This window comes from Lagopus muta, chromosome W, assembly GCF_023343835.1.
Source record: "Lagopus muta isolate bLagMut1 chromosome W, bLagMut1 primary, whole genome shotgun sequence".
NCBI lineage: Eukaryota > Metazoa > Chordata > Aves > Galliformes > Phasianidae > Lagopus > Lagopus muta.
In genome coordinates this window covers 2,422,626-2,445,109 of record NC_064471.1, presented here as the reverse complement: position 1 = coordinate 2,445,109, position 22,484 = coordinate 2,422,626, and the positions used below count along the sequence as shown (strand labels likewise).

The window sequence follows — 22,484 nt, the reverse complement described above, 5'->3', positions numbered from 1 at the left end:
AAAATACCTAAGGAAGCAAACTTTGAGCCAGAAAAACAAAGGATTCTCACACCACCCCGTGGCTCAAAGATTGCTTGAAATGAAGCATAAGTGACCCTCCACGGTGGTGAGGAAAAGGCAGAAAATAAAACACAGTAAACAACAGTGTGCAACAACACAGTAGAGAAAATAGGATACATTTGACCCATGGGCCACCTGGAAGCCAGGAGAATAAATCAAAGTTTGGGCCTTTCCAGGTTTGGACAGGAACGTGGGCTATTTTCCGTATACCCTGGGCCCTAGGCAATTGGTTTAACAGCTTTACCATTATCATCAATCTTTAGACAACAATTAGAGTCATTCAGTTTGCCAGAGACACCACTCGGTGATACCTCAGGAGTGGTGACATGAATGTTACATGATGAGTTAAAAGTAGAAAGTGAAAAGAGACAGCCATACATTTGGTAATGACCATACATTTAACAATAACCAATAATAATAATGAATAGGTAAAACAAACAGAAGTATTTGTGTCAGCTGCTTTCCCAACCCAGGAACTCCCAGTGTAAGCCAGGATCCAGATGGGAATTTTTCAGTAGAGGTTGTGGTATTTATGAATAGCCATACAATATTACATTTCAGTTAATTTACTAAAATTATGTCTAGTCTAATTTGACAATATGTGGACTTGCCACGTAATGTTTTCTAAGATGATTTAGAGTCTCGAGAACTTTCCACTTGAGTATTTCCAAAGCAATTCAAATGCTGAGAGATATAAATATTAGTTTGGCAAGTTCAAGTATTGTTACAGTCCACAGAACTTTTCACAGGACAGTGAGTGCAGGATACCCCCACAGTACAAACCATCAAAGAGGGGTAATCCCAGAAACATACGCATCTCTTTTAAAACTTAGGCACTTTCCAACAGCCATGTTTTGGATGGAACTCCTGGACTGGTGTAACACTGAAAAGCATCAGTGCAAAAGGCTTTCTGATAGATTTCTTTTGTGACCACATCTAACAGATATTAGATGGGTCCCTTGATTCATTTCCCAGTTTGTTAGGAATTTGGAAACGCTGTGGAGGAGTTACATGCAAATCATAATCAGTTTAGTAAAAAGGGGTGAAAGAAGGGGTCAAAAGAAATGGTATCACTGTGCAGGGAGTACCAGTAAGCCAGGATGACCTGTAAAAACCCTGAACTCAGTTGTGAAGTTTAACAGATCCAAGGACTGATACCAATCACCACCCATACCCATAACAACACAAAACATAACACTACTGCAACCAAAAAATGTAATCAAGAGGTACATTCAGTGTTCTAGCATGATCAAATCTTCAGTATTTCTGTCACAAAATACAAATAGTTGAAATCAGCTATTAGCCTTTTTGTGTTCTGTCAAGGTCCCACGGGGATCTTCTGTAAAATAAAACAAGACACCAACTTGCCCTTTTTGGGCGTTGTTAATATGATTAAAAAATGAGGGAACAATCCAGCAAGTGTTGATTTCATATTCCTTTTTCGGGGTATCTTTAGCCTTCCAAAGATATTTGTTAAGGGATCCTGTTAAGGTTAGGGAAACTGGCCTCAGGCTAGCTGAGTCAATCGACACAGTCTGGCCAGGGAGGTAAGAGTGTTTCCCTGGCTTATCAGCCACTAGATCGTGACTCACAGGGATAACTGGAAAGAGTGGTGGGGCCTTTGGACAGAAGGTGTTAAATCGAGGATCTCGCTTCCCTTTGTTGTGAGCTTTCTCATGCATCCACCCTTCACCGCCCCCACCCCGCTCACTTGGGGGGGCGAAGACATCAGTTTTCTAATGGTTTGGATAGCCGTTCAGGTTCCTTGGGAGAGGCCCTAGGACCTGGGGTTTTGCTTTCCTCGAGATTCTGGAGCTTTTGTTCTGGCCACCAGTTAACTAATTTCTCTAACCTGACAGTTGTAGTTAACAAAATACGCAAGTTAGAGATGTAGTCAACGAAATACGTAAAGCGGGGGCTGTCAAGGTCACCAGGCATAACCAGGCGTAATCTGTGTGGGCCCCTTGTGTGGTTAGCGAATACTTGAAAGGGGGGCTGTAACAGTCATCAGGCTCTGCAGGGGCTCCTTCACTCATAAGAAAACCATGATGAGACATGGCAAGACAAGACATGCCACATGTCTATTGGGCACAGATAACCGTAGCAAAGGTGATTGGTAGCACTGTGATATAAGGGACAACTATAAGTAGAGTGTGTTGCTTGCAGTAAGTGCCATTTGCCGCTCACCACATTGGTGTCATAAAGCGTGTGATTTGGCTGGGGCTGTCTGAGCACTTCATGACGGGACATTAATCAGAGGTTGCCGAAGCAAAGGCAACAAGTGGTGACCCCGACGTGATAATGCCATGTCCCAGTGGTCAATGTGTGACAGCCGGTTGCGCGACGGACGCAGGAGCCCGTGGCGGTAAGGCGGCGGAAGAGCCGGAGGGACCGATCCCCCTGGGGCTGTGAGCGCAGCTGCGAAGTTACCCCACAGCGGTAGACTTGTGGAAGGTGGAGGGCTGATCACCCTGGACAACCATGGAATCCGTCATTAAGGTATTGCATCAAGCTTGTAAGGACTATTTCGGTGAGGATGCTCCTTCTGAGAAGGACATTGTCGCTGTACTTACTCGCCTGGAAGAGGAGTGGAATCTTCCCTCCCCTCAGGGCATTTTAGACCCCACTAGATGGGATGCATTTACATCCGCGCTTGCACAGCGTGCGATAGAGGAGCAGAAAGTTGCGGAGCTTAAAATTTGGGGGTTGGTCCTCGGCGCTCTCCGAGCCGCGAGAGAAGAACATAGAATTCCTGAAGCTGCGCGCGTTATGATGGGTTTGGAATTTAATAACACCGTGAGAAACGGCGCGGGAAGCGTACTTTCTTGCAGGTCCCCTGAGGAAGAGAACATCGCAAATATGCCCTCAGCTATGGCGACTAACATCTCGTCCGCACCTTCAGCACCCCCTTCTGCTCCCCTCTCGGCTCCAGCTTCGCATAAACAAATAGAAGAAGACTGCGCTGAACTGTCTGCACTTCTATCTTGCAAAACGGCTCAAGTGTAGGAATCCAAGGTCGCTGAAACTCCCCAGCCGTATCCAGAACAACCGCTGTATCCTTCTCTGTGTAACCTAACACCACCTGTGGGGGCCGAGAAAAAAGTGAGCTGGGATGGGACACTTGCTGTCTCCTCTGAGGAGTTGGAATGCAGTAACACCCAGGGGGGTGGGGACTGCGGGAAAGGCCTGGGTACGGATTGGTCAAAAGTTAGGGAGGCAGTAGAAGAAAAAACAGCAGAGAGAAAGGGAAGCGATGTAAGTTACAGGTGCTGGGATGATAGTGTCCGGCCAGCACTGTCCACCCCGACTGCGCCTGAAGGTGTAGGTGGCATCCGGCCGGCACCCTCTGCTCAGGTTGCACCCGATGGAGAAAGAAATAACGATAGTCTCCGGACCCACTCTCTGCCACAGTGTTCAGGCCCACTGACTCGACCCACACATCCTTCTACAAGATTGAGTGCGTATGCAACCAATCAGAAGCCTCTACAACAGTCAGTGCTTGATCAAAGGGAGATGGGCACAGTGGGAGCGGTGGGGAGCCCGCAGCTTCCAGCTGTGACTGAAAAGGATAGCGAAAGGAGAGAGGTGAATTTGCATTTAGGAGTTAAGAGAGATGCACTGTTAGTGCATGGTGAGAAGTTTAGATCTAGCCTGATAGAGGAAGGAAGAGTACTGGAGATCTTCCTGATAGTAGGGAACGATAACAGAGGCCCGGAAGAGGTATCCCTCGATCTGAAAGACATCACACACCTGATAGATTGTGCAGAGCAACGGGGATTGAAATCACTCCTCACTTTAAATGCATTAGAAGTCCTGACAGCATCAGGCCTTCTCTTTCCTCATGTAACAAATCTGATGTGCATGGTGCTTAAGCCAGTGCAGTATGCATTGTGGGCATCAGAATGGGTTCCCTTCAGGGACAGGTGGCCAGATTGAGGCCTGGAGAACAAGCAATTCCATACAGCTGGTTTGTGAGAGCAATGCTCTCAAAGCCTGAGACATCTGCCTTGATATTGAACAAATGTTTGTCATTTTTGAGGTACACTCCAACAGGTACCTAAGACAATGTTGGTATATATTGGGAAAGGTTATGTTTGTATAAGGATCTTTGTAATTTCATACTCATAGATAGTGCCACTAGAGCTATCAGCAATCGCTCTAATCTCTAACCTCTCTGTCTATAACTTTACTAGTATTGTAGGATGTGGCTTTAATTAGTGTCGGTGACATCACATCAGTTCTTGCAGGATAATTATACGGTGATTAAAGACCTATCACCTACTCCAAGTGGGATGAATCTCGTTTTGGCTTACCAAGGAAGGACATTGGTAAGGAAGTTTTTGCAACATGATGACCTGCACCAGTTGCTGAAACGTGTAAGAGACAATGGACAGAAAACCTTGATCACCATTCACCATGACACAGAAGAGATACATCGTGTCCTAGAGAGAGTAAAGAAGGACAGAGAACACCACTGATGGGAAGTGCTTCTGGGATGGTCCACCAAAGCGACGAGAATGTTTAACTCTGTTTAACTCTATTCGTTATTCAGTTATAGTTGTATTAGGTCTAATATTAATATACTTTACACTTATAGTCATATTATATATAGGCATATAGGTATATTACATTTATAAGTATGGTTTAAGACATTAGGGTAGGATTATTTGGCGAATCGCGATGTAATGGGACAAAAGGCTTAACCGAGAGGACAATGGCATGTATAGGCGTAATGCGGGGATTTCGGGGTGTACGCGGTTCAGGTCCTCTCGAGTTGTAGTAGATTTGCTTGAGCTTAGGAAGGGGGAGATGTAGTTAACAAAATACGCAAGTTAGAGATGTAGTCAACAAAATACGTAAAGCGGGGGCTGTCAAGGTCACCAGGCGTAATCTGTGTGGGCCCCTTGTGTGGTTAGCGAATACGTGAAAGGGGGGCTGTAACAGTCATCAGGCTCTGCAGGGGCTCCTTCACTCATAAGAAAACCATGATGAGACATGGCAAGACAAGACATGCCACATGTCTATTGGACACAGATAACCGTAGCAAGGGTGATTGGTAGCACTGTGATATAAGGGACAACTATAAGAAGAGTGTGTTGCTTGCAATAAGTGCCATTTGCCGCTCACCACATTGGTGTCATAAAGCGTGTGATTTGGCCGGGGCTGTCTGAGCACTTCACGACGGGACATTAATCAGAGGTTGCCGAAGCAAAGGCAACAGACAGTGGGTAATCCATTCATCAAATCTCGTGGAACACCCTTTTGCCAGCCCAGTGTCCAGAGACAATTACATTTATGATCAATATTTTGCCTACCTGTATTTACTGACAGTGAGACCCTTCCAGTCCCACTGAGCTTTGGGCTAGGAGGCCTGGAGGCAAGGCTGACTGCTGCAAGTCTTACTTCTCTTGGCTCAAATTTAGTGGAGGAAGAAACCACTGGCCCATATTTCCTTCCATAGTTAATTAACTCTTGGGCAACCTCTCCCCAAGTCCATGCTTTGTTTCCTGACTGCATATGGTTGGGGGTTACAGTTCATTCTAACACTGGCCGGGTCCTCTCTCCCTGAGACATAGCCTCTATTTTTCCTTGCAGTTGTATCCCTATAGGTTTTAACGACTCTGGAAGCCCCCTAATTAGAGGGGTCATTCTTTCAGGATCGACAGGCATCATCATAGGTGATTCATGGTATGGCTGCAGCTTTCTATCATACATCAATTGGAGACAAGCAGCCTTTTGAACGCTTTCTACTAATTGGTCAGTAGTTCCAGTAATGGCAGGAGGGTCTCCCTGTTCTAAAGGGTTGAGACCACCTGCCCAATAGGCAGCCCTTTGTGTTAAGGACCAGGGAGCACGACTGTTACCAGTAGTTAAAAATACTCCTGGTCCCCAATAACCTTCCGCCTCCTTTTCTGTTAGCAGAATCTGGTCTCCACCAGTGAGGCTAACCCTACATACATACTCTGTTTCAGATTCCTTTGGAGAGCGGCTAAAATCTTTCTTCAATTTTGCTAGTTCAGTGGCTGAGAAGGGAATTTCCTTAACATTCATTTGAGGATCTAGATCCTCACTGTTATCAAATGTATATTCAGTTTTTATCAAAGGACGCAATGGGGCTATTGGAGTTTCTAATTTGTCTAGCCTTTCCTTCATTCCTGGTAGTTCCACCTGAGGAAAAGTTTTTTCTCGAGGCAAACTGTGGGTGACAGTATGGCTGGCATGCTTACACGTTAGCAGTTCCTTAAAAGCCATTTGCAACAAAGCTGAATTACGTTTCTCTCTTTCTAATTGTTCCTCGAGACTAACTATTTGATTCTGCAGAGTTTTCACCAATTCTTGTGTTACTTTAACCGATTCCTGTAGTGCTTCTATGGTTTGGAATTCTGCCGAATGCTTTTCATTACGGAACTCCACAGCAGCTTTTAAAGTAGCCCCGAGTACGGCACAAATAAACGACTTTCCTTTTCCAGCTCGTGTACGAGCCTCATTCTGTAAGACACTAATGCGGTCCGAAACACTTTGTAAGTTATACCAGTTCTGTCGTGCCCAATCCATGCCTGATAAAGAGGGTCGAGCACCATGTTTTTCTAAAAGATCAAATAATACATCTTCACTTTTCATGGTGGCAATGCTGTCGCTCATTTTTTCAATACAATGAAAGACCTACACTAAGGGAGGTGTACGTATTCAAAAGCTCAAGTGACTCCTTATCTCCCCAGGGAAACAGACACTTTACAAATGCAAATGCTCAAAGCACTCTTCCCTTTGTCTGAGGGGAGCACACAAAAAGGTCCAAATTTCACAGTTAAGTTACAAGATACTTAAAATCGCAAAATTCAGAGAGGTCTTCTCGAGAAGGCACACACGTAATCAAAATTAATTCATACGTCCCCGAGAGGTATACACATAAACAGCAAAGTTTCAGAATGCGGAGCAGTCTTCCTGGAGAAGGACTCACGTCTAAGTTTTCAAAAAATATCGCTCCATGCAACTCCAGGAGGTACACACAAGGAAAGTTTCAGACTATGTCTGGAAGGACAACACTCTCACAGCGGGTATCCTGCAACGACTACGCCATTAAATAAATGTCTCGCTCCAATTTATAGGAGGGAGAGGAGGTTCTTTTATTATCTATATACCCGGCGTGAGATTAAGAAGCAACGGTTCAAATGTTGGTCCAACCAGTTTATTACAAATCTTAATCAGGGGAAATGGGGAAGGGGAGGACAGACACTATTATGAATTAGGGTAATGAGGGAAGGGAAGGAGAGCGATAGAAAAGATAGAAAAGAAGAAGCAAGGAGTCTTTATAGGCAGCAAGAAGGAGATAGTCACCACCATGGATCCAGCGAGGTTCGTAGTTGAGTCTTTGATCTTCAGTAGCGGTGGGTCGTCAGGCAGAGTTGTCCTGTTGACAACACGATGATGGCCCTTTTTCAATAGTTTCAAAGTAGTTGAGTCAGCTGTCTTTGGAGTGACAGCTCAAATCCAAAGTGGTCGAGTCAGCTCTCCTTTTCGTGGCAGCTTCTGGCTCTGGGATCTCAGCAGAAACTTCCTTTGTTCTTATCTTCCTGGCCTTGCCAGCAGATAAGAGGAAGCAGGGAGGCACCAACTTGTATCTTGCCTTCGCAGGATACAATGGTATCATCCCCCAGTCTTCCATAGCAAACAGGAGTTATTTGGTAACAGGCTAGATCTTCTGCCAGTAAACAGTCCTGAGCACTATCTTCCAAAGGCAAACAGTTCCAAAGATGTAAAATTGTCCACACAGCGATGTTGATTGCCACACAACATCCATCACTTGCCTCCTCAACAAAATACCTAAGGAAGCAAACTTTGAGCCAGAAAAACAAAGGATTCTCACACCACCCCGTGGCTCAAAGATTGCTTGAAATGAAGCATAAGTGACCCTCCACGGTGGTGAGGAAAAGGCAGAAAATAAAACACAGTAAACAACAGTGTGCAACAACACAGTAGAGAAAATAGGATACATTTGACCCATGGGCCACCTGGAAGCCAGGAGAATAAATCAAAGTTTGGGCCTTTCCAGGTTTGGACAGGAACGTGGGCTATTTTCCGTATACCCTGGGCCCTAGGCAATTGGTTTAACAGCTTTACCATTATCATCAATCTTTAGACAACAATTAGAGTCATTCAGTTTGCCAGAGACACCACTCGGTGATACCTCAGGAGTGGTGACATGAATGTTACATGATGAGTTAAAAGTAGAAAGTGAAAAGAGACAGCCATACATTTGGTAATGACCATACATTTAACAATAACCAATAATAATAATGAATAGGTAAAACAAACAGAAGTATTTGTGTCAGCTGCTTTCCCAACCCAGGAACTCCCAGTGTAAGCCAGGATCCAGATGGGAATTTTTCAGTAGAGGTTGTGGTATTTATGAATAGCCATACAATATTACATTTCAGTTAATTTACTAAAATTATGTCTAGTCTAATTTGACAATATGTGGACTTGCCACGTAATGTTTTCTAAGATGATTTAGAGTCTCGAGAACTTTCCACTTGAGTATTTCCAAAGCAATTCAAATGCTGAGAGATATAAATATTAGTTTGGCAAGTTCAAGTATTGTTACAGTCCACAGAACTTTTCACAGGACAGTGAGTGCAGGATACCCCCACAGTACAAACCATCAAAGAGGGGTAATCCCAGAAACATACGCATCTCTTTTAAAACTTAGGCACTTTCCAACAGCCATGTTTTGGATGGAACTCCTGGACTGGTGTAACACTGAAAAGCATCAGTGCAAAAGGCTTTCTGATAGATTTCTTTTGTGACCACATCTAACAGATATTAGATGGGTCCCTTGATTCATTTCCCAGTTTGTTAGGAATTTGGAAACGCTGTGGAGGAGTTACATGCAAATCATAATCAGTTTAGTAAAAAGGGGTGAAAGAAGGGGTCAAAAGAAATGGTATCACTGTGCAGGGAGTACCAGTAAGCCAGGATGACCTGTAAAAACCCTGAACTCAGTTGTGAAGTTTAACAGATCCAAGGACTGATACCAATCACCACCCATACCCATAACAACACAAAACATAACACTACTGCAACCAAAAAATGTAATCAAGAGGTACATTCAGTGTTCTAGCATGATCAAATCTTCAGTATTTCTGTCACAAAATACAAATAGTTGAAATCAGCTATTAGCCTTTTTGTGTTCTGTCAAGGTCCCACGGGGATCTTCTGTAAAATAAAACAAGACACCAACTTGCCCTTTTTGGGCGTTGTTAATATGATTAAAAAATGAGGGAACAATCCAGCAAGTGTTGATTTCATATTCCTTTTTCGGGGTATCTTTAGCCTTCCAAAGATATTTGTTAAGGGATCCTGTTAAGGTTAGGGAAACTGGCCTCAGGCTAGCTGAGTCAATCGACACAGTCTGGCCAGGGAGGTAAGAGTGTTTCCCTGGCTTATCAGCCACTAGATCGTGACTCACAGGGATAACTGGAAAGAGTGGTGGGGCCTTTGGACAGAAGGTGTTAAATCGAGGATCTTGCTTCCCTTTGTTGTGAGCTTTCTCATGCATCCACCCTTCACCGCCCCCACCCCGCTCACTTGGGGGGGGCGAAGACATCAGTTTTCTAATGGTTTGGATAGCCGTTCAGGTTCCTTGGGAGAGGCCCTAGGACCTGGGGTTTTGCTTTCCTCGAGATTCTGGAGCTTTTGTTCTGGCCACCAGTTAACTAATTTCTCTAACCTGACAGTTGTAGTTAACAAAATACGCAAGTTAGAGATGTAGTCAACGAAATACGTAAAGCGGGGGCTGTCAAGGTCACCAGGCATAACCAGGCGTAATCTGTGTGGGCCCCTTGTGTGGTTAGCGAATACTTGAAAGGGGGGCTGTAACAGTCATCAGGCTCTGCAGGGGCTCCTTCACTCATAAGAAAACCATGATGAGACATGGCAAGACAAGACATGCCACATGTCTATTGGGCACAGATAACCGTAGCAAAGGTGATTGGTAGCACTGTGATATAAGGGACAACTATAAGTAGAGTGTGTTGCTTGCAATAAGTGCCATTTGCCGCTCACCACATTGGTGTCATAAAGCGTGTGATTTGGCTGGGGCTGTCTGAGCACTTCATGACGGGACATTAATCAGAGGTTGCCGAAGCAAAGGCAACAAGTGGTGACCCCGACGTGATAATGCCATGTCCCAGTGGTCAATGTGTGACAGCCGGTTGCGCGACGGACGCAGGAGCCCGTGGCGGTAAGGCGGCGGAAGAGCCGGAGGGACCGATCCCCCTGGGGCTGTGAGCGCAGCTGCGAAGTTACCCCACAGCGGTAGACTTGTGGAAGGTGGAGGGCTGATCACCCTGGACAACCATGGAATCCGTCATTAAGGTATTGCATCAAGCTTGTAAGGACTATTTCGGTGAGGATGCTCCTTCTGAGAAGGACATTGTCGCTGTACTTACTCGCCTGGAAGAGGAGTGGAATCTTCCCTCCCCTCAGGGCATTTTAGACCCCACTAGATGGGATGCATTTACATCCGCGCTTGCACAGCGTGCGATAGAGGAGCAGAAAGTTGCGGAGCTTAAAATTTGGGGGTTGGTCCTCGGCGCTCTCCGAGCCGCGAGAGAAGAACATAGAATTCCTGAAGCTGCGCGCGTTATGATGGGTTTGGAATTTAATAACACCGTGAGAAACGGCGCGGGAAGCGTACTTTCTTGCAGGTCCCCTGAGGAAGAGAACATCGCAAATATGCCCTCAGCTATGGCGACTAACATCTCGTCCGCACCTTCAGCACCCCCTTCTGCTCCCCTCTCGGCTCCAGCTTCGCATAAACAAATAGAAGAAGACTGCGCTGAACTGTCTGCACTTCTATCTTGCAAAACGGCTCAAGTGTAGGAATCCAAGGTCGCTGAAACTCCCCAGCCGTATCCAGAACAACCGCTGTATCCTTCTCTGTGTAACCTAACACCACCTGTGGGGGCCGAGAAAAAAGTGAGCTGGGATGGGACACTTGCTGTCTCCTCTGAGGAGTTGGAATGCAGTAACACCCAGGGGGGTGGGGACTGCGGGAAAGGCCTGGGTACGGATTGGTCAAAAGTTAGGGAGGCAGTAGAAGAAAAAACAGCAGAGAGAAAGGGAAGCGATGTAAGTTACAGGTGCTGGGATGATAGTGTCCGGCCAGCACTGTCCACCCCGACTGCGCCTGAAGGTGTAGGTGGCATCCGGCCGGCACCCTCTGCTCAGGTTGCACCCGATGGAGAAAGAAATAACGATAGTCTCCGGACCCACTCTCTGCCACAGTGTTCAGGCCCACTGACTCGACCCACACATCCTTCTACAAGATTGAGTGCGTATGCAACCAATCAGAAGCCTCTACAACAGTCAGTGCTTGATCAAAGGGAGATGGGCACAGTGGGAGCGGTGGGGAGCCCGCAGCTTCCAGCTGTGACTGAAAAGGATAGCGAAAGGAGAGAGGTGAATTTGCATTTAGGAGTTAAGAGAGATGCACTGTTAGTGCATGGTGAGAAGTTTAGATCTAGCCTGATAGAGGAAGGAAGAGTACTGGAGATCTTCCTGATAGTAGGGAACGATAACAGAGGCCCGGAAGAGGTATCCCTCGATCTGAAAGACATCACACACCTGATAGATTGTGCAGAGCAACGGGGATTGAAATCACTCCTCACTTTAAATGCATTAGAAGTCCTGACAGCATCAGGCCTTCTCTTTCCTCATGTAACAAATCTGATGTGCATGGTGCTTAAGCCAGTGCAGTATGCATTGTGGGCATCAGAATGGGTTCCCTTCAGGGACAGGTGGCCAGATTGAGGCCTGGAGAACAAGCAATTCCATACAGCTGGTTTGTGAGAGCAATGCTCTCAAAGCCTGAGACATCTGCCTTGATATTGAACAAATGTTTGTCATTTTTGAGGTACACTCCAACAGGTACCTAAGACAATGTTGGTATATATTGGGAAAGGTTATGTTTGTATAAGGATCTTTGTAATTTCATACTCATAGATAGTGCCACTAGAGCTATCAGCAATCGCTCTAATCTCTAACCTCTCTGTCTATAACTTTACTAGTATTGTAGGATGTGGCTTTAATTAGTGTCGGTGACATCACATCAGTTCTTGCAGGATAATTATACGGTGATTAAAGACCTATCACCTACTCCAAGTGGGATGAATCTCGTTTTGGCTTACCAAGGAAGGACATTGGTAAGGAAGTTTTTGCAACATGATGACCTGCACCAGTTGCTGAAACGTGTAAGAGACAATGGACAGAAAACCTTGATCACCATTCACCATGACACAGAAGAGATACATCGTGTCCTAGAGAGAGTAAAGAAGGACAGAGAACACCACTGATGGGAAGTGCTTCTGGGATGGTCCACCAAAGCGACGAGAATGTTTAACTCTGTTTAACTCTATTCGTTATTCAGTTATAGTTGTATTAGGTCTAATATTAATATACTTTACACTTATAGTCATATTATATATAGGCATATAGGTATATTACATTTATAAGTATGGTTTAAGACATTAGGGTAGGATTATTTGGCGAATCGCGATGTAATGGGACAAAAGGCTTAACCGAGAGGACAATGGCATGTATAGGCGTAATGCGGGGATTTCGGGGTGTACGCGGTTCAGGTCCTCTCGAGTTGTAGTAGATTTGCTTGAGCTTAGGAAGGGGGAGATGTAGTTAACAAAATACGCAAGTTAGAGATGTAGTCAACAAAATACGTAAAGCGGGGGCTGTCAAGGTCACCAGGCGTAATCTGTGTGGGCCCCTTGTGTGGTTAGCGAATACGTGAAAGGGGGGCTGTAACAGTCATCAGGCTCTGCAGGGGCTCCTTCACTCATAAGAAAACCATGATGAGACATGGCAAGACAAGACATGCCACATGTCTATTGGACACAGATAACCGTAGCAAGGGTGATTGGTAGCACTGTGATATAAGGGACAACTATAAGAAGAGTGTGTTGCTTGCAATAAGTGCCATTTGCCGCTCACCACATTGGTGTCATAAAGCGTGTGATTTGGCCGGGGCTGTCTGAGCACTTCACGACGGGACATTAATCAGAGGTTGCCGAAGCAAAGGCAACAGACAGTGGGTAATCCATTCATCAAATCTCGTGGAACACCCTTTTGCCAGCCCAGTGTCCAGAGACAATTACATTTATGATCAATATTTTGCCTACCTGTATTTACTGACAGTGAGACCCTTCCAGTCCCACTGAGCTTTGGGCTAGGAGGCCTGGAGGCAAGGCTGACTGCTGCAAGTCTTACTTCTCTTGGCTCAAATTTAGTGGAGGAAGAAACCACTGGCCCATATTTCCTTCCATAGTTAATTAACTCTTGGGCAACCTCTCCCCAAGTCCATGCTTTGTTTCCTGACTGCATATGGTTGGGGGTTACAGTTCATTCTAACACTGGCCGGGTCCTCTCTCCCTGAGACATAGCCTCTATTTTTCCTTGCAGTTGTATCCCTATAGGTTTTAACGACTCTGGAAGCCCCCTAATTAGAGGGGTCATTCTTTCAGGATCGACAGGCATCATCATAGGTGATTCATGGTATGGCTGCAGCTTTCTATCATACATCAATTGGAGACAAGCAGCCTTTTGAACGCTTTCTACTAATTGGTCAGTAGTTCCAGTAATGGCAGGAGGGTCTCCCTGTTCTAAAGGGTTGAGACCACCTGCCCAATAGGCAGCCCTTTGTGTTAAGGACCAGGGAGCACGACTGTTACCAGTAGTTAAAAATACTCCTGGTCCCCAATAACCTTCCGCCTCCTTTTCTGTTAGCAGAATCTGGTCTCCACCAGTGAGGCTAACCCTCCATACATACTCTGTTTCAGATTCCTTTGGAGAGCGGCTAAAATCTTTCTTCAATTTTGCTAGTTCAGTGGCTGAGAAGGGAATTTCCTTAACATTCATTTGAGGATCTAGATCCTCACTGTTATCAAATGTATATTCAGTTTTTATCAAAGGACGCAATGGGGCTATTGGAGTTTCTAATTTGTCTAGCCTTTCCTTCATTCCTGGTAGTTCCACCTGAGGAAAAGTTTTTTCTCGAGGCAAACTGTGGGTGACAGTATGGCTGGCATGCTTACACGTTAGCAGTTCCTTAAAAGCCATTTGCAACAAAGCTGAATTACGTTTCTCTCTTTCTAATTGTTCCTCGAGACTAACTATTTGATTCTGCAGAGTTTTCACCAATTCTTGTGTTACTTTAACCGATTCCTGTAGTGCTTCTATGGTTTGGAATTCTGCCGAATGCTTTTCATTACGGAACTCCACAGCAGCTTTTAAAGTAGCCCCGAGTACGGCACAAATAAACGACTTTCCTTTTCCAGCTCGTGTACGAGCCTCATTCTGTAAGACACTAATGCGGTCCGAAACACTTTGTAAGTTATACCAGTTCTGTCGTGCCCAATCCATGCCTGATAAAGAGGGTCGAGCACCATGTTTTTCTAAAAGATCAAATAATACATCTTCACTTTTCATGGTGGCAATGCTGTCGCTCATTTTTTCAATACAATGAAAGACCTACACTAAGGGAGGTGTACGTATTCAAAAGCTCAAGTGACTCCTTATCTCCCCAGGGAAACAGACACTTTACAAATGCAAATGCTCAAAGCACTCTTCCCTTTGTCTGAGGGGAGCACACAAAAAGGTCCAAATTTCACAGTTAAGTTACAAGATACTTAAAATCGCAAAATTCAGAGAGGTCTTCTCGAGAAGGCACACACGTAATCAAAATTAATTCATACGTCCCCGAGAGGTATACACATAAACAGCAAAGTTTCAGAATGCGGAGCAGTCTTCCTGGAGAAGGACTCACGTCTAAGTTTTCAAAAAATATCGCTCCATGCAACTCCAGGAGGTACACACAAGGAAAGTTTCAGACTATGTCTGGAAGGACAACACTCTCACAGCGGGTATCCTGCAACGACTACGCCATTAAATAAATGTCTCGCTCCAATTTATAGGAGGGAGAGGAGGTTCTTTTATTATCTATATACCCGGCGTGAGATTAAGAAGCAACGGTTCAAATGTTGGTCCAACCAGTTTATTACAAATCTTAATCAGGGGAAATGGGGAAGGGGAGGACAGACACTATTATGAATTAGGGTAATGAGGGAAGGGAAGGAGAGCGATAGAAAAGATAGAAAAGAAGAAGCAAGGAGTCTTTATAGGCAGCAAGAAGGAGATAGTCACCACCATGGATCCAGCGAGGTTCGTAGTTGAGTCTTTGATCTTCAGTAGCGGTGGGTCGTCAGGCAGAGTTGTCCTGTTGACAACACGATGATGGCCCTTTTTCAATAGTTTCAAAGTAGTTGAGTCAGCTGTCTTTGGAGTGACAGCTCAAATCCAAAGTGGTCGAGTCAGCTCTCCTTTTCGTGGCAGCTTCTGGCTCTGGGATCTCAGCAGAAACTTCCTTTGTTCTTATCTTCCTGGCCTTGCCAGCAGATAAGAGGAAGCAGGGAGGCACCAACTTGTATCTTGCCTTCGCAGGATACAATGGTATCATCCCCCAGTCCTCCATAGCAAACAGGAGTTATTTGGTAACAGGCTAGATCTTCTGCCAGTAAACAGTCCTGAGCACTATCTTCCGAAGGCAAACAGTTCCAAAGATGTAAAATTGTCCACACAGCGATGTTGATTGCTACACAACATCCATCACTTGCCTCCTCAACAAAATACCTAAGGAAGCAAACTTTGAGCCAGAAAAACAAAGAAGGATTCTCACACACCGTAAGGCCAAATTGAGAGAGATGGGAGATTAATTGCATTTCCCAGCTATTATCAAAAGGCTGTTCCTGACAGCACAGTATGCCATCCATGTAATAATAAATGATCATATGAGGGTTTGCTTTATGAATAGGTTGCAAGGCTGTGGCTACGAATAGCTGACACATACTTGGAGAGTTCTTCATACTTTGAGGCAGCACAACCCATTCATACCGAGAGGCTGGCTCCGCTTTATTGACAGATGGCACAGAGAAAGCAGAATGCTTACAATCTTTCTTGTGGTGTGTCTCCCATATTCCCCCTTTTTTGTTTATTAAGAATGGATTTCAATGTTGGATGAGTATGCTCAATGATAGCTTGACCAGTGGGAGAATGAGGAATGCCTGTAGTATATCTAACACCCTATTCTTGGAGGAAAGTTCGAATGGCTTTAGAAGTACAAGCAGGTCCGTTATTGGCTCTAAGTTACACGCAGGCTGAAGAGATGCAGCAACAGCCAACGTAGGTGGGGCGGAGGAAAGCAGCGTCACGGCGAGCAACGGGGGCGGAGCGGAGGGCGGGAGCGGCGTGGCGAACGTCAGGGGCGGAGCCGAAGGCGGGAGCGGAATGAGAGCCGGGGGCGGAGCCGAGGGCAGCAGCGATGTGGGGGGGTTGCGATTTCTCTTCCCCATGGTCAGGGGTGGGGTCGGAGCCGCGGATCGAATCCGGACCAGGACTGCTTTCTGCGCGGAGGGGTAGCGGTGGGGCTGGGAGGGAGGGCGATAGGGAACAGTCAGAAGAAATTCTTCCTTGCCGAATTTAAGTCTTTCCATTATTTGGTGCCAAACAGATAAAAGTTTAGCAGCCGTTCTGTCTTTAGTAATAGAAGCCTCCTGGAGTTTTGCGCCAATTTTGTCCAAAAGCTCTCCATAAAAAGAGAATCCAGTTTTTGGAAATTCGAGGATGTTTTTGCTTATCCATTTGAGAAAAGTAACTAATGCTAAGGTAAATACAGGCTGATTCTGAAGCGTTAAAACTAACCGTAATGCTGCAAGATTTACTTGCTGCTCCTTCGTTAGCGAACTCCCCATAGTTCCCAACTGCTCACCCCCCCGTCCCGCACGAAACGATCTCTCCGTAGTTCAGTCAGGCGGTGCTGCCAGATGAGTCGATGGAGCAACAGCCGCTATTGGTAGGACAAGACCTGTAGAAGGCACTAGTTGAGAGCCTTGGTCAGGAAAGCACCCTCCAGCACCCACTGCAAGACAGCAAGAGAGCGCCCCCCTCACCCCGAAGGGCCAGATCCTGTGACTTCTGTAATGTACGGGGATAGGTACCTAGAATTGGGGGCATTAACGCTTTAATGCCCCGTACACTACATGATGTTTTGATGTGGAATACTGAAACCCAAAAAACAAAAAAACATAGAACCATGACACCATCAGGGGTGATGTCAGGTATAGCCCTTTTTTCCTGCTGCAATACTGCAGATGACTCTGTAGCAGTGTTATTTGAAAGATCAGGAGCTGCTGCCTCTACCGATGCATTTACCTGACCTGCTGAGGAACACACAGGATGTGTGATTCCCCGAACAGGCACATCAAATTCCAAAGCTGATTTAGTAGTTGTACTGGCCAGTGCCTGTATAGCTGCAGCAGCTATCTGTCGCTTGGCTTGCATAGCTTTCAAAGACTTAACAATAGACCTCCACAAGGGGTCAAAGGGCCGCAATAGTTTTTCTTCCTTTTCACCATTAATGACTGATTCCCACATGTGGTCCCCAATATCACACTGTAATAGGAGCAATCTGTTGTTTGTTAATCAAATCATTTGTAAGCTTATCACTAGTAAACTGCAACAACAGCAGGGGCCAGTTTCCTACTACAGACATCCGGGCTAGAAAACTGCAACAACAGCAGAGGCCAGTTTCCTACTACAGACATCCAGAAACACCAACAAACACAGCAATTTAAGGTATGGACCCCAGGACTTACATAGCTTTAAAGATGCTGCGTAAGGATTATGAACGGATGTATTGCAAAGAACCCAGGCCTCCCCATCTGACAAGACAAAGGGTGGCTGCCTAACAACAGGACCACGCCTGCGCAAGAGATATTGTGAAGCCACGAACACAGGCTAGTGAACTGTATAAAGACTGTCAGCTGGAAAGGGAAAGTGCGCGCCATTGGTGGAGCAGAGACTCCCCGGCCGCCCAGCGCTGTTTTGCATACTTGCTTGCTTTAATAAAAGACGATTTCCAGAATATATAATTGGGTTGTTCAATTTGTTTGGCATAATATATAACAATTTGGTGCCGTGACTCGGGTACAAGTAACTCTGATACGGGATCCTCAACCTGGGGAGGTGCCCTGTCTTTGGATGGCCTGGAATGGCTGATATCCGTACAGAGACCTGCAATTTCAAACCCAAAAAATCAGGAAAGTAAGCAAAAGAAACTGTAGAACCCCGTAATTTTTGTGCACAAAGACCTGAACGACGACTCAAGGTGGTTGAGTAAGTATTTCAGTGTTGCAAGGGAATCTGTTTGGTCGGGGTTGGGAATCCTGGAGTGTGAGTGACTGAGAGGTCTCTGCGAGAGACCAAGCGAGTGTGGACCCTTTAGTAGTGCGAATAAGGTCACGAATAAGGGGAGCGAGTGTGAGAGTGAAAGGAGAGCACTCCAGAAGATGGGACAGAAGAAGAGCAAGACTTCTGATCCCATGGGTGGTCCCAAACAAAAGGGGAGACTACCAGATATACCACCAGATAGCCCACTAGGACTTATGATTAAGTACTGGGAAATCTTTCCCTCGAGGAAAGGAAAGAGCAAGGAAAAAATGGTCCATTATTGTATGGAAGTTTGGGGGGAAAAACAAATTAGGGCAGATAGTTTATTCTGGCCAATATTTGGATCCTTTGAGGATTGGATATGCCAGGCCTTAAATATTTATGTTAATTCTAAAAAGCCATTTAGTGATGAGGAAAGTGAATACGCTAGTCTATGGACTATGCCAGGAACCCAAACTTTTCTATTTAACCTTAAAGAAAAGACACAAAAAGGAAAGATTAGAAAGGAAGAAGAAGTCCCTTGGTCCCCTCCTCCTTATGTACCCCCTGAGCTTCCTACGGCTCCCCAACTCCCTGTAGCTCCCAAACCTGCCTCCGCACCCCAGGCTCCAGTAGGGGCTCTGGTAGAAGATAAGGGGATAGAGTCCGATGATGCAGAGGAGTCAGATTATCCTGACTCACCCGGACTCCAAAAGAAAACCAGGAGCCAGACCAAACAAAAAAGTTCCAGGGAGGAAAAGTTGTTCCCCCTTGGGGAAGTCCCAGTAACGGGACCTGGACAGCAGCTAGGAGTAGGGTACTTGTCTACTCCTTTGAATTCAGGAGATGTTAGAGAATTTAAAAGGGAAATGGGGAATTTACTGGAAGACCCATTGGGAGTTTCTGAAAGGCTGGACCAGTTTTTGGGACCAAGTCTTTACACATGGGAAGAGTTACAATCTATATTAGGGATCTTATTTACTGCAGAAGAGAGAGATATGATCCGGAGGGCAGGAATGAGAATCTGGGATTATCAGCATCAGGATGGCCCGGGAGCAGATGAGAAGTGGCCTCTCCAAAAGCCCCCCTGGAATAACCAAAATGCAGAGCACCGAGCTAATATGTCAGACCTCCGAACAATTATCATTCAAGGGATCAGGGAGTCAGTTCCTCGGGGACAGAATATTGATAAAGCCTTTAGTGAGCAGCAAAAGAAGGATGAAACCTCAACTGAATGGCTGGAAAGGCTGCGTAAAAGCCTGCAGCTGTATTCGGGAGTAGATCCTGCTACTCCTGTAGGGCAGGCACTACTAAAAACACAGTTTGTGGTGAAATCTTGGACTGACATCAGGAGGAAGTTGGAAAAGTTAGAAGACTGGCAGGATAAGAGACTAGATGAATTACTGAGGGAAGCACAGAAGGTATATGTAAGACGAGAAGAGGAGATCCACAGGAAGCAAGCTAGAATCTTAGTGGCAGCAGTAAGGGAAGGGCAACAATCAAAGCGGGAATTCTCCAGAGGGAGAAAAGGCTCTCAATCAAGGGAACAGGGAGATGAAAAACAGAGAGTGACTAGGAATATGAGGCAAATCAAATGTTTTTATTGCCAGAAAAAAGGACACAAGAAAAGAGATTGCAGAAAGCGAATACAGGACGAAAAGATGTTCCAGGAAGATTAGTGGGGTCAGGGGCTTTATGTGCTGGGGACCCTTAAAGGAACAGAGCCCTTGATAAAATTGAAAGTGGGTCCTCAGCGCCAGGAAATGGAGTTCCTTGTGGACTCCGGGGCAGAAAGATCAACTGTCCAAAAGCTGCCCTGGGGATGCTCAGTCTCCTCAGAAAAACTTCAAGTAGTCAGAGCCAAGGGTGAACCATTTAAAGTGTCAATAATCAAAGGAGTAGAGATAGAAGCACCCTGTAGGTATGGCTTCGGATCTTTTTTGTTAGTGCCTGAAGCAGAGTATAATTTGTTGGGAAGGGATCTGATTATTGAATTAGGAGTTAATTTGGAAGTTAGAAACAAGGAGCTGACTGTAAAATTATGCACCGTGACAATAAAGGATGAAGAACAGATAAATCCTGAGGTGTGGTATACCTCGGATTCGGTGGGGAAATTGGATATTGCCCCTTTTGAAGTAACCATTAAGAACCCAGAGATCCCTGTAAGGATAAAACAATACCCTGTTTCACAGGAAGGCCGACAGGGACTCCAAACAGAGATTGAGCGATTAATAGCAAGAGGCTTGTTAGAACCCTGCATGTCACGATTCAACACACCTATACTACCTGTGAAGAAATTGGATGGGTCATATAGGCTAGTGCATGACTTGAGAGAAATAAACAAGCGAACGATCACCTGGTTCCCAGTAGTCGCCAATCCTTATACTCTATTAAGCCAATTAACACCAGAACTGAAGTGGTATACAGTCATAGACTTAAAAGATGCATTCTGGGCCTGCCCCCTTAAGGAGGAATGTAGGAATTACTTTGCCTTTGAATGGGAAGATCCCCAAACTCACAGGAAACAACAGTTAAGGTGCACAGTGTTACCCCAAGGATTCACCAAATCACCTAATCTTTTTGGTCAAGCACTAGAACAGGTACTGGGCACTTATCAAGCAGATCCCCAGGTAACCTTAGTGCAATATGTAGATGATTTGCTCCTGGCAGGGGCAGACGAGAATGCAGTCCGAAAAGAAAGTATTAAGTTATTAAACTTTTTTAGGCCTAAAAGGACTAAAAGTATCAAAGTCAAAATTGCAGTTTACAGAAGAGGAAGTAAAGTATTTGGGACATTGGTTAACAAAAGGAAACAAGAAATTAGACCCAGAAAGGGTGAATGGAATCCTATCCCTCCAGGCTCTGAAAAGTAAAAGACAGATAAGGCAAATCCTGGGATTACTAGGATATTGCAGACAATGAATTGAGAACTATAGCAGTAAGGTAAAATTTTTATACGAGAAATTAACCAAAGACGGACATCTGAAATGGGGCCAAGAGGAAGATCAGAAACTCGAAGATATAAAGATGGACTTAGTTAATGACCCAGTATTAAGCCTGCCAGATATTAAGAGACCATTTTACCTGTTTGTGAATATAGATGGAGGGACAGCATTTGGGGTCCTGACACAGGAATGGGCAGGAAGAAAGAAACCTGTAGGGTACTTCTCTAAGTTACTTGATCCCGTGAGTAGAGGGTGGCCAACTTGTTTACAAGCCATAGTGGCAGTAGCCCTCTTAGTAGAAGAGGCTTAGTAGAAAAAGTAACCTTTGGTGGAGAATTAAAAGTATATACCCTCCACAACATTAGGGGAGTATTACAACAAAAGGCAGATAAGTGGATAACTGATGCCAGGTTATTAAAATATGAGGGGATATTAATACACTCCCCCAGACTAGAGATTGAAACTACGGGTTTACAGAACCCTGCTCAGTTTCTTTATGGAGAACCGAATGGAAATCTAACTCATGATTGTATACAATGTATAGAACATCAATCCAAAATTCGGGAAGACCTAGATTAAGAAGAGTTACAGGAAGGAGAAAAATTATATATAGACGAGTCCTCTCGGGTGGTAGATGGGAAGCGTAGGTCGGGATATGCAATAGTTGATGGGAAAACATTATCAGTAGTCAAATCAGGGACATTAGATAAATCTTGGTCTGCTCAGGCGTGTGAATTATATGCCCTATTGAGGGCGCTAACATTACTTAAAGATAGGAAAGGGACTATATATACTGACTCTAAATATGTCTATGGGGTAGTCCACACCTTCGGGAAGATACGGGAAGAGAGGGGGCTAATAAATTCACAAGGAAAAGGGTTGGTTCATGAATATCTAATCAAGCAGACACTAAAAACTTTGAGAAAACCAAAGCAAATTGCGAATGTACATATAAGAGGTCACCAAAAGGCAATGTCCAATCACATAAGAGGAAACAACTTGGCTGATCAGGAAGCCAAGAAAGCAGCTTTGCTGATAGTTAAGGAGTTAGGGACCGAGTTGGGTTGTTCAATTTGTTTGGCATAATATATAACAACACCATTCGTCGACGCTGAATATCAGCACCACTTCTGACAAATGTTCCTTCTTCCAAGCCCAATGCACCAGCTCAGTCATGCCTTTAGGAGGTAACTGCTTGTCATGGTTCTA

The 22,484-nt window shown here is 45.1% G+C and overlaps 3 protein-coding genes across 5 annotated transcripts in view; 1 reads left to right on the top strand and 2 right to left on the bottom strand.

The window, feature by feature from the left end:
* LOC125686427 (uncharacterized) overlaps window positions 1–22,484 on the top strand; it is a 201,567-nt gene that overhangs the window by 52,884 nt on the left and 126,199 nt on the right. The window lies entirely within an intron of this gene.
* LOC125686452 (uncharacterized) lies at window positions 1,821–15,579 on the bottom strand. 3 transcript variants are annotated; one of them, XR_007373792.1, is made up of 3 exons: window positions 15,271–15,579; window positions 7,396–11,017; window positions 1,821–3,142 (listed from the first exon to the last, which is right to left on the bottom strand). XR_007373792.1 is itself a non-coding variant. In XM_048930440.1 (2 exons), exon 1 carries the CDS (start codon window positions 14,575–14,577, stop codon window positions 13,471–13,473), a length of 1,107 nt encoding a protein of 368 aa, XP_048786397.1. In that variant the 5' UTR covers window positions 14,578–15,261; the 3' UTR covers window positions 1,821–3,142; window positions 7,396–13,470. The 3 variants fall into 3 exon arrangements, 1 of the variants encoding a protein (XP_048786397.1); XR_007373793.1 differs by having other exon boundaries at window positions 15,274–15,579; XM_048930440.1 differs by lacking the exon at window positions 15,271–15,579 and having other exon boundaries at window positions 7,396–15,261.
* LOC125686453 (uncharacterized) lies at window positions 3,122–7,386 on the bottom strand. The gene has a single exon (XM_048930441.1). The coding sequence runs from the start codon at window positions 6,700–6,702 to the stop codon at window positions 5,596–5,598; it is 1,107 nt and encodes a 368-aa protein (XP_048786398.1). The 5' UTR covers window positions 6,703–7,386; the 3' UTR covers window positions 3,122–5,595.

Coding starts and splice junctions, on each gene's coding strand:
- LOC125686453 (XM_048930441.1), bottom strand. CDS start 6,702: ATGAGCGACAGCATTGCCACCATGAAAAGTGAAGATGTATTATTTGAT.
- LOC125686452 (XM_048930440.1), bottom strand. CDS start 14,577: ATGAGCGACAGCATTGCCACCATGAAAAGTGAAGATGTATTATTTGAT.